This window comes from Phyllostomus discolor, chromosome 9 (genome assembly GCF_004126475.2).
Source record: "Phyllostomus discolor isolate MPI-MPIP mPhyDis1 chromosome 9, mPhyDis1.pri.v3, whole genome shotgun sequence".
Taxonomy (NCBI): Eukaryota; Metazoa; Chordata; class Mammalia; order Chiroptera; family Phyllostomidae; genus Phyllostomus; species Phyllostomus discolor.
Genome location: NC_040911.2, coordinates 75,145,848 through 75,157,444, shown reverse-complemented (window position 1 = coordinate 75,157,444; position 11,597 = coordinate 75,145,848). Strand labels below are relative to the sequence as shown.

Sequence of the window (11,597 nt, the reverse complement as noted above, 5' to 3'; positions counted from 1 at the left end):
GCAGATTACACAGTCCCACTCCTGGTGAATCTTGGGTCAGACCTGGGAATCTGCATTTAAGATAAATGTGTAGCTTTCAAGTTGTTTCTGTTTATCACCCAGTCTCACTGGGCTTTTTGCCAATTAAGATATAGCCCCCTCCCCTTTTCTATTCTGATTCTACATCACATAAGTCTAGAATCTCAGGAGAGAGTTTCCTATCTAAAAACAATCATCTTCCACTTAATTCCTTCCTGGAGTTTCATGGTACATTCTAATGCTGAGTTCTAGTTAGCCAAGTTTTCTCCCAGGGTCTGCTCACAGAGGGCCCCCAGTGTTCATGGGGAACAGGAAAGCTAACAAGTCCCTTCCTTTCCCCTTCCCTGTACCCAGGATATCCAAGATACACAAGGCTCCCTTGCCTGATGCCTTCTACCTGGGAGAAGGGGGAAAACATTCTGACAATTATAGTCCTGGCTTTGAGGAGCCTGATCTCTACCTTCCCGCTGAGTGTCCTGGACACAGGACTCCTTAAAACACATGTGAGTCTCAAGATCATGTCCCTTCTGTAATAAAAAATTGCAAAGGCTCATTAACTGTTTTTTTCTTGGCACAAAAGCATTTGGCAACCAGCCAAAGAATTCCGGGGTCCTGCATAATCCAAGTTTACAAACCACCAGAGCAAGGTATTGCTTCAGGACGGTTTGAGTTCAGTGCTGCGAAACCAGACCATTTCCGGCTCCTTGGGTCTGTGTACCAGGAGACCACATCTCCCTCCCTGACCCCACCTTGTGGGAACCGCCTGCTGTTCACCAGCAGGGATTAGTGACAGAAGTATTGCTATGCTAGGGAAATGTCATGGGAATCCACTCTTTCAGGGCTGCTGCCCCAGCAAGCCAAAATGCACTGCCATGGATGAGCTCTAACCCCCTCGAGGACCTCTGTTCATGCACAAGGAGCATGGATGGGGTACTTAAAGCCCACCATCCACTCTTAACCGAGATGCCCATCAGAGAACACAATTCTCTTGGCCTATAGCCTAGAGTGGAAAATATCCTCCCAAGAATGAAAGAAGACATCACGTCTGCTTCTCCATTCAAAGTTTGTTGCTCCAGTTTGAGTCACACTCTGAAAACTGGAGGTGAGTGGATGGCCCGAGAGGTGAAGCTCTGGGGGACAGTGCCCCCAGGAGGGTGAGCTTTGGCTTCTTAACCAGAAGTAGCGAATACCTGGCAACTCCAAGCAGCTGCTGGGAGCTGCCCCTGTGTGTGTCACCTCAGCTCATCCCTTGCTGAAGGGGCCAGAGGGAGAACCACAGTTCTCCTGCCCCTAACAGGTGGAAACAGCCCAACTCTGGAGCCTCATAGAAGGCCAGGCACCTGGCACCCCAAAGCAGCATGGCAAGGCCAACAGAACACTCACTTCGGGGTACAAAGTGATAAGTAGATTGATGGGCCCTGACCCCAGAAGCTTGTAACTATCTCCTGTGCAGTGAGGCATAAGTGCACAAAATCTACAAGGTCTATAATGATGGAAGGACATTAATGTATTAATCCAAGTAGCCAGGAAAAAAATGAGAAAAAGCACTCGCTCTCCCTCTTCAGCCCCCAACACCAATTCCAAGCCATTTAAAAAACCCTTTCACTGTAGTGGGAAAGGTACGCATTTCCCCTGAGTGGTCACAAACAATTCACCTCCACGCTGCAGGCCATTGATCCGGTGGTGTTTATTCAAGCAGTATTCACACTTGCTGTTGAGTGACAAGGGAATCAAGGCCTCCAAGATGGGGCTCTCACAGCTCAGCTTCCCAGCAGCCCCACTTCAGATGAGTTTAGTGGCTGAAAAGGCTCTAAGCTCTTGTTCTGTGCCCCTAATGATCACTATCAGCAGCACCACACTACGTAAACTCAGAAGAGGCCACACTGTTCCAGGTTTTTATACAAAAAATTTAATAAATATTACTTTTCAAAATTTATTGCCAGGAACACAAAGATGCATTTTTATGTTCATAACACTAATAGGACAATACAAAGTATCTTCACGGTCTCAATGATGAACCAACAAAATTACTGTTTTATAAGCCTTTTGGATCTTAAACTTTGTGATAGCGTTTTGATTTCCTCACTTAAGGCAGGCAGTGTACTCTATGGCAAATCTAAACAGTGATCTCACTGGGCATTTTATTCTTCAAGTATTCAACTAGCTTATTAGAATACTCCCTAAATGCAGTAGATTAACAAAAATCAAACCTACAGGTGGTTCAGTATTACATACGAATGGTGGGGAAAAAAATCAGAATTTACAAAATAAGACTGGTGCACTTCCAACTTCACACAATTAATTTGATATTTTTAATGATATTCGACCACTCACATTTTGGCTACCTTTAAGTCATAGCTCGACTTGTTCCCTTAAACTGCTGTGTAGCAGATAACCTGCCTGTCTCTTTTCAAGTCAAAAGCAGAAAAAAAAAAAAGGAAACTATTCTAGACTAATTCTGAAACTGCCTCAGTCGGTTCTGAAAACGTGTTTTAAAGTGATGCTATAGGAGGTGTTTTAAACATCTTGATGTTGGACAAAAAAACCCCAAAAAACAACAACAAAAAAATACTCCACCAGTATTCCAGGCACAGAAGCCCATCTATTGTCTTAAAAATAAACCATTTTCAAACACCTTAGTTTTGGCTTATAGGCAACACATAGTAAGAAAATAAGTTTAAAAAAAAAATAAAGCCATACGCTTACAATGCTATCAAAAACCTTCAGTTCTAAACACATACATATAAATAAAAAGGAATGATGTTTAAGGCTCTTGATTATTAAGTTAATAAATCAAATATACACAGTGATTAATAAAAAAGAATTATTTACATAACTGTACAAAAGTCTACTTTTGACATTTTTCCTCTTTAAATTCTTCATTTTACCAGCAACTGCCGACATCAGTCCCCCCTCCCCCAACAACAAAATACAATAAAAAAAATAAATAATAAACTCATTTGTGATAGTTGCTGTGGTTCTGAGCTGCAAAGGCACTTTTCAAATACAGAACTACTTGTACGTCATCATAAAACCAATATACAAAAACAACTCGAGTCAATAAATATAAATAAAACTATGATCCTAAGACTGCATCACCCTCGGGACACCTGGCGGAAGTGGAAGCTCAAGGCCTAGAGGTGGGGGCCTTTTGGGCGCCTGATCCGAGACCTGTCGGCTGCAGGGACCGTGCACAGGGCACTTTGGACTGGTTTTTGCATAGCTCTGAGATGCAGCCCTCGATTTCCCAGGCAACCACAGAAACTACCATTGCCAGTGTAAGCCAGCTTGTCAAAACTTAAATTAACACAGGGATTCTAAGCCAACAACAGCCTCAGACTGGACTAGACAGTTAAAGAACTACAGCCCCGTGCGCCCGCGGACTCTACCTAGTGGCGGAGGTGGCGCCCGCCGTCTGCTATACGATGTACTCCACCCGATTTAAGCTCTGGGCGCTCTCCAGGTCTCTGTTGTCCTGTTTGTTTGTCCAGTTTGGGTGTTTGGCAGGTGTGCCGTTGGGGGGCTTCTCCTCTCTGTCTACCAGCGTGTACGCCGGCTGCTTGGTGAACCGGGTTTTCTGCTGGTGCTTGTCCATGTCATCCTCCTCTACCTCCGAGTTATGTGTCCTTATTTTTGACATTTTGGAGTTTTTGTTCTCGTAGTCCTTGATGGGGACTGTGTTGGCCCCATGCTTCTCGATTGGGTTTTTTATCTGGTTCAGCTGCTCCCTGACGTTATTGGTGGTGTTGTCCTCTGAGGCTGAGCGCGCGTGGCTGCTGGGCTTCCGCCGCTTCCGCACACACCAGTAGAAGGCCGTCACCAAGCAACAGACCCACGCCACGCTGAGCACGGAGCTCAGCAGAGGGACCAGGAAATCTGCAAGGCAGACCCCAAACCCATTACCCTCTTGGAACGAAAGAGGACCAACAGTGGTTCTCCTGCCCTGAGTCCCTAAAAAGGGGCATCATGGGACATGATCCTTTTCACAACTGCCTATTTTAACTCACAGCTTGATTAGCTGTGCTGGGACCTGGGACCTTGGAGACCCTGACACTATAGTCCCCAGAGAAACTGAGCAAAGCAGCAACTCCTACCGATTCCCCAACTTCGTGTGGGGAGAGCAGCGTCTGGTTCAGTCAAGGGCAGTCTGGCGACTTAGAAAGCTCATTACAGATCTGGTTTTCAGAATTACCAGAAACCCGATCTGAGCACAGACGGCTCTGATGCCCCAAGAGGTCATGAGCCCAATTTCTCGCCTTGCTAGAACAAAGATGCTTAAGATGGTCTGAAGGAGAGTCTGGACATACTGCAGGGCCTTCGAGCTGCCTATCAAACTAGTGTCTCACGGTGCTTAGGCCAGGCTGTCACACGACACCAGAACGCCAAGGCAGGCTTTGCACACCAGAGCTCAAGGCACCGTGAAGCTCTCTGCACTAGGGCTTCACAAAGATCTAGGATTAGCACATGCACTGCACAGGGGCCTGCTTGTGAGCACACAGCCTGTTGGCAGGGGAACAAGTCAGGCCAACCTGTGCCCATCGCAATATGACATTGGTCAAGTCAAGTGGCCTGTTTCCTCACCAGTGAAATGAGGGGCCAGGGGAGGAGGCGGGGGAGTTCCTTGAGGTAACTGCCCGCCTGGTGGTTTTATTGCACAGTGTGATAAGATCCTTTTGGCACTCATCAGTGAAAGGGACTGTTACCACCTGACACTTACCCGTTCTGTTCTTCAGAGGACGCCTCTGCACTCTCACTTCTGCAACCGCAGCAATAAGCGAGCTGTTTCCATCACGCTTACTGACGAGGTCTATAATTTTGTCTGTGATTTCCTTGATAGGGTTTCCATCATCCCGTATGTCTTCAGCAGACTGGGCGGGAGGGGAGGAATTGTCAATCTGGAGGGTCAGGGAATACCAGCTTTTCCCTAGCAGTTTTTGAACAGTAGCTTTTTCAAAAATTTCATGTAACATTTCATTATTATTTTTTAAAGTTTTTCAATTATTGTTTACATTCAATATTATTTTACATGTTCCAGGTATACTTTTATTCAAAATCACTTGACAACACACATAGGCCAAACTCTCTTCTGATGTATTTGCTCCTGGCTAACTGAAGGTTGCTAGTTATCTTACAATCAAATTAATTATTAAATGTGAATAGATCTCATACTTACAATAGCCACGTGTATTTCATTGTTTGCAGAAGAGGAAGGCTCACAAGCTATGTATATTGAATATTCAGCAGAAACATTCTTCAAAATATTTAAATTCCTCAATTCACTGCAAATGTGCTCTGTGGTAAGACCCTAGAACAATATTGAAAAGTCCACGCATATGTAAGATACTCAAAGGAGAAAAAGGATGATGTTTCCTTGGAAGTTAGGTTATATTCAGGTTGCGTTTTGCAGGAACTAAGTTCCATGAGGCAAGAACTTAGGCTATAGAGAACTGAATCCTAGCTTACAATGGTCCTGCCTTAATACAAGCAGCCACACACCATTTCCCAACTGAAAAAAAAAGCTCCATACCGGGGACATCATCTCTTTGTGGAAAGTGAACGTGATGTTTGCACAGTTATCCTGGTAATAGGGGTCCGAAGTGCATTTGGTCTTCACTGGCTGAAGGCTGGAAGAGTGACACTCGCCCACACCTGTGCAGGGGCGGACAAAGCACTGGTCGTCCAGGATGGGGATGCAGCTCTGCCCACTGGGGCACTCACTATGTCCTTTGTGGAGCAGGCAAGGTCGAGGGCCACACCAGACCTAGAGGGAGAGACAGGAGCAGGCAGCTCAGGAGAAATGCCCATCAGTTGTTGCAGAGTTCGGGTGACCTGCAGCAGCCCTCACATCCTACCTTTGAGCAAGCAATCCGTCCATTCAGACACTGGCAGGTATTGCAGTCATCATCCCACCTAGCTCCGTCTGGTATCACACTCCCCATGGTGATGCAAGGCCTCCCTGAAACTGAGAGGCGGAGATATGTGAGTGGAAGGACTTTCCTTTCCTGTAGACGGATCTCAATTCTTTACTCCCTCCCTGTTAGGAAATGATCACACCCGTGGCCTTTGTCACATTACAAGTTCCTTCCAGGAGAGGTAAGTATGCTTTCCTCCTCTGCTGGCTTTTCGCACGGCCACGTGACCTGCTTTGGCTGAGGCCACACCAGGGGATGTGTTGTAAGCAGAGTCTCTCACAGTTGACTCACAAAGCGCTCTGCCTCCTGAAAGCCTGCCATATGCCAGAAAAAGCACACACCCCAGGTGCTGCTGATGGCCTGGGAGGGTGAGGAGGAACCAAGAACAGACCTGAGCCCAACCTGCAGCACCTAGCACTCTGCCCGCTCTGTGTGCCCATGAATGCAAATAAATGCCTATTATAAGCCACCAGAGTTTAGAGGTGGTTTGCTACATAGCACAATTACAGCAAGGCAACAGCTACCCTGTTTTCAGGGGACCTCTCAAAGTTCCCCCCTTCCCTGTTATCCCCACTGTATGTCCCCACTGTGTTCTCTCCCTGGGCACAGTGTCTGCTCATGGTCAAAACGGTGACTGCAGTGACTGGAGCACCCACTCACCCCACAGGACACACGGGAAGCTGGGGCCTGGCCCACATACCTTCCTGGCACTTGGCACCACTGTGCCCTGGGGGGCAGACACACCGGTAGCCATTGATCTCATCCACACAGGTTGCCCCAAAAGCACAAGGTGAAGACTGGCATTCATTTATGTCTAGGAGAAATGGAGTTCAAGTTTAGGCTCCAACCGGAGGCAACGATGTTTTCCTAAGCTTTCACTGGCATTACATACACATAGGAAGGCCTACGAAAAGTGTAACATTGATGAATTTTCATGTAATCAGCACCCAAATAAAGAAACAGGATCAGTGCTCCAAAAGCTCTACCCGTCACTGCTCCCCCCAGTCACCATTAGCTGGACTTTTAACAGCTGAGAATCATTTAATTTAACACTGCTACCTCCCAAAATAAGTTCCTTTTTGAGTGCAATTTATCGGAAGGGCTGGCAAATTTCTTTAAAAGGGTCAGACAGCAAATATTTTAGGCTTTGTAGGCCATGTGGTCCCTGTCACAACTACCCAACTCTTATCATAGCTTAAAAGCAGCCCTAGACAGTGTAAATGAATGAGCATGGCTGTATGCCAATAAAACTTTATTTATAAAAATAGGCAGCAGGCCAGATATGGCTCCCAGGCCATATGTCAACCTTAGAAACAGGAAATAGAAACAAGGCACCCCCACCCAGGGCTGGAGTCCACTCAGTCCCAGAATAGGGGATCGCAAACTAGTAAAATTTCAAGTAAGTTAGGGAAAAGAAAAAGAAAAACACCATTCTATTGCTTTTGTAAAAGATATGGCTTATAAAAAACTAGCAGAAAAGGCTCAAAATAAAGAATAAACTTTAAGGTTCCTGAGAAACTGCACTGCCCACCCCCAGTTTTCGTTTTAGTCCTTCCACCAGCGCCTGATCATGCCTTGGGAGACCGCAGCCCCAGTCCCTTCCATTGGTGTTAGCTCCGTGCTCCACCAGCACAGCTGTGGTCAACGTCCACTTGCCCATAATATGTCAGTTGTGGTGAAAAGCACACTCTTTCCTTAGGGGCTCGGACTAGCTTAATTGTCAAGCTCTGTGCCTGGTGCTCTCTTCCCTAAACAAGGAGGGCTGTGCCACCCACCAAAGGGCCAACAGGTACCTGAGGATCCAGCCAGCTGGAGGAGGGGGCAGAGATTACAGAGCTCTGCCTGGCAAATAAAGGGCATCATGGCCTTAGTTGTTTTAAAGATGTAAACTCTCAGGCTGAGGGGTGATGTGGGGAAAATAAAGCCACTGCAGCCCTGCTTGGAGTGGCTCAGTGGACTGAGCACTGGCCTGTGAACCGAAAGGTCTCTGGTTCGATTCCCAGTCAGGTCATATGCCTGGGTTACAGGCCAGATCCCCAGTAGGGAGCACACAAGAGGCACCACACATTGATGTTTCTCTCCCTTTCTCCCTCCATTCTCCTCTCTAAAAAAAATAAATCTTTAAAAAAAAAAGCCCCTGCAAACCCAGCTAGAGGCAGTTCTTACTTATTCTGCAGTCAGGCCCAGCAAAACCAGGGGCACACTCACACCGGTACCAGTTGTCTCCATCCACGCACGTGCCACTGTTGTAACTGAGAAGAGAGCAAAGACCACCTAGGTTACCAACCTCCCTATCCAAGACATCGGCTACCAGCCAATCATAGGGAGCCTCGCCAGTGATCACAGCAGCTCTAAACCTGGGCCACATTCACCACTGCCCGGGGAGCTTTAAAAACACTGATGGATCCCACCCCCAGTGTCTCATCTGACAGGTCCCAGCTGCAGCCCAGGCATTGGGTCTTATTTCAAAAAAAAAAACAACAACAAAAAAAGCAGCAGCAGCAGCTCCCAGGTGATTTGTGTGGGCAGTGAAGGTTGAGAACCACTGCTCTAAATGAAGACAACCTGGCTAATTAAAGTGTGGTCCACAGACCAGCAGGATGGGCACCCCCTGGGTGTTTGTTGGAAAGGCAGGGTCTGTAGCCCAGCCAACCTACTAAATCAGAACCTTCATTTTAAACAAGATCCTGGGTGAGGCACATGCACATTACAGCCAACAAGTGCTGGCTTAAAAGGTGGTCACACTTACCAGGGATGAGGGCTGCAGTCATTGGTATCTGCAAAGTAAAAATACAACTTAATAGCAAAGCAGTCTCAGCCCTGAGTGAAAACACCGCCAATTTCCCTAATACCCAAATGATAACGTCGTAGTTAACACCAGCAAAACGCACTTAAGGCCCCTGCTCAATTGGAACCAGGCCTGCACCACACTTTGTTCCGCTCACCGTGGGACACATGTACACAGGAAGAGGCCCTGGCAGGGCTGAGGACGGGGTGTGAGAATGGAAGGAGACAGGCTGCTGGTCAGAGCAGAGCTGGGAACGAGACGCCATCTGTCTCCACTTATCTCCTTGGCGACTTTCTCATGCCCAGGTCAGGGCTGCATCCCATCAAGTCATTAGAACAGACCCAGGTGATGCAGAAGCAGACATCAAACAGCTATTCTGCTTCTGGTTTCTACTTCAAGTCCCTGAGGGTGTCAGGATGTGTTCCCACAGCCCTTGGACAGTTCCACGGGGTGGGGGACACTCACTCTGAGTGCAGATGGGCCCCTCCCAGCCTTCTTTGCAGACACACGTGAAGGACTCGCCATTGACCACACAGGTGCCCCCGTTATGGCAGGGGTTTGGCAGGCAGCTACTATTTCGGGCTGTAAAACAGGAGCAGAGACCATCCTCCCTGAGGATCCAAAAACAGTCTGAAGGGGCAAAAGCCACAGCCAGGAAAGCACTCATAGGGGATCAAGTGGGGCAGAAAGTTACCTATGTTACAGGTCGTTCCATCCCAGCCTGCAGGACACATGCACTTGAAAGCATCCCCTTCATCATAGCAGGTGCCCCCGTTGTTGCATGTGGCCTCGTCACACTGGCTGTCACCTGCAGGAGGAAGACCTCAGTGTGAGCCCCTGGCCGGCTCCCCTCACAGAGGAGACAGAGGGGTCCCAGGGACAGCATCCCAGTCAGCTACCACTTACGCGAGTGGCAGGTCTTTCCTTTCCACCCGTTTTTACAGTCACAGTAAAAGTCGTTGACTAGGTCTCGACACGAGCCCCCATTGTGGCAGGGGTTCTGGCTGCAGTCGTTGATGTCTGGAACCAAAGAGGAGACCCCCAGCTGAACATGCACCCAGGACCCCACACAACCCACGAGAGCCACACATTTCCTATGGCCACTCCCACCCCTGCTCTCCACCCCAAGTTCCAAGACCAGCTGAGAAATCCCTGGACTTTAACACCATCACCCTTTGTAAGAGAGTAAAGGAGCCCCCAACCAGGTTACTTTTAATCCCACACAAGTTAGTGAAGTCAGGAGCAGGCCTGTCATTCCCATGAAACTGAAATCAAGACAGGCAAAACTGACAATCAATTACAAGCAGGGATGTCTGTAATCTCAATCACACAATCGGATTCTGTAGCTCCGCAGCAGCAGTTCCTTCCCACTGGCTGTCACCCACATTAAGAAATACAAATAGCAGCCAGGCCATGCTGTCCCACTGCAGGAACACAGCTGGGGTCTTCCTTTCAGAAATTTCCATGAGAAAGAAAGGCTACATAGATTGACCACCCCACTCCCCCACCCTCCACAACGCCAGAGCTGTTTCCCAAGACCAGACTCACTGGTTTCACAGTAGGCCCCCTCCCAGCCGTCACTACAGATGCACTTGTAGGAGTTGACACCATCGATGCAGGTGCCACCATTTTTACAGGGGTTGCTCTCACAGTCATTAATATCTAAGAGAAAAGGAAACAGAAGTCTGGTAAATGAAGTACTAGTAGAGCCGGGAACTGCTCTATAAGCTGCCATCTGAGGAAACGCGCTTGGCACCTCCAAGTCCTCACTTCCATCAGGACTGTGTCTCGAATTCAGCAGGCAGCCCACTGAGCAGGGCTCTCCTGAAAATGCCACATGCATTTTATTGATATCCTTACAGGCTAAGCTGCTCAGTGGGTGTGGGGAAGACATTCCCACAGAAAGAAGAATCACCCAAACTAAGATTCCAGAACATTCTAAAATGTGCTGAAGGCTCAGAGGCATCAGTGATCTCATATGTTAAACACAACTCAGTCTTAGAGCCTAGATATAATGGCAAACCTTCACACTCGTCTCCACTGAAACAGTCCAGACCCGCAAACTCCCTGAGCTGGGCAGAGGCAGGGAGAGGGTCTTACTTTCATGGCAGTACGTTCCAGTGAAGCCTTTGTTACAGTCACACGTGAATTTGCCTCCCGACTGACTCTTGCACTTCCCATGGGGGCCACAGACGTTGGAGGAGATATACCGCACCCCTTCAGGCGTGTCGTTGGAAGCCATGGCCACTGTGCAGCTGTCAATCACTAGAAGACAGACTCAGGATCAGATTATGGCCACTGACCCGTGAGACATGGCGTTCCTAAGCCAAGGACACACGCCAAGCCTGCTTTCCCAGACACAGGCACCTTTGGCTAATGAGGGGAAGAGATCAAGAGGCACCGCGGGGCCAAGACTCTGGCAGCATGCCCTGTCACACTGTGACAACACTGAGATGCCAGGCAGACTGAAGTTTTTTAAGTTTATTAGTTTGTTAAAGGCATTTTCTCCCTACGTGGCTGAGTAGTCTCAATGTCTGTGGGCCCCTGTCCTCCTGCCCTTCATCTCTTTGGTAGAAGCTTCTGAAAGGAAGAAAAACCAGCTCCCCTTCCTACTTCATCATGTTTAAGGCAAGGCTGATGGACAAACTTCTAGAACGTGCAAGACTGTGCCACCTAAGATAGCAGCCACAAGCTACATGTGGCCATTTAAATTTAAATCATTTGAAATTAAATAAAATAAGAGTTTCCCATTGCACTGGTCACACTCTAAATGCTCCTTCCTCTGGCCACACGTGGCCTGTGACCACTACCCCGAGAGCACAGACATGGACCGTTTTCACCCCAGTTTTCCTGACAGTACTGCTCTGAGGAATCTGTCT

The 11,597-nt window shown here is 48.0% G+C and overlaps 1 protein-coding gene across 1 annotated transcript in view; it reads right to left on the bottom strand.

Annotated features, from left to right (window-relative positions):
* Positions 1-1,688: 1,688 nt before the first annotated feature.
* Positions 1,689-11,597, bottom strand: part of JAG1 (jagged canonical Notch ligand 1) — a 35,498-nt gene continuing 25,589 nt past the window's right edge. Inside the window, 13 exon segments of the mRNA XM_028523713.2 lie at positions 1,689-3,894; positions 4,736-4,886; positions 5,192-5,323; positions 5,546-5,779; positions 5,871-5,980; positions 6,631-6,744; positions 8,097-8,182; positions 8,680-8,707; positions 9,184-9,300; positions 9,413-9,526; positions 9,625-9,738; positions 10,267-10,380; positions 10,819-10,983. Coding sequence (XP_028379514.1) covers positions 3,437-3,894; positions 4,736-4,886; positions 5,192-5,323; positions 5,546-5,779; positions 5,871-5,980; positions 6,631-6,744; positions 8,097-8,182; positions 8,680-8,707; positions 9,184-9,300; positions 9,413-9,526; positions 9,625-9,738; positions 10,267-10,380; positions 10,819-10,983 — 1,937 coding nt within the window. The 3' untranslated portion in view covers positions 1,689-3,436.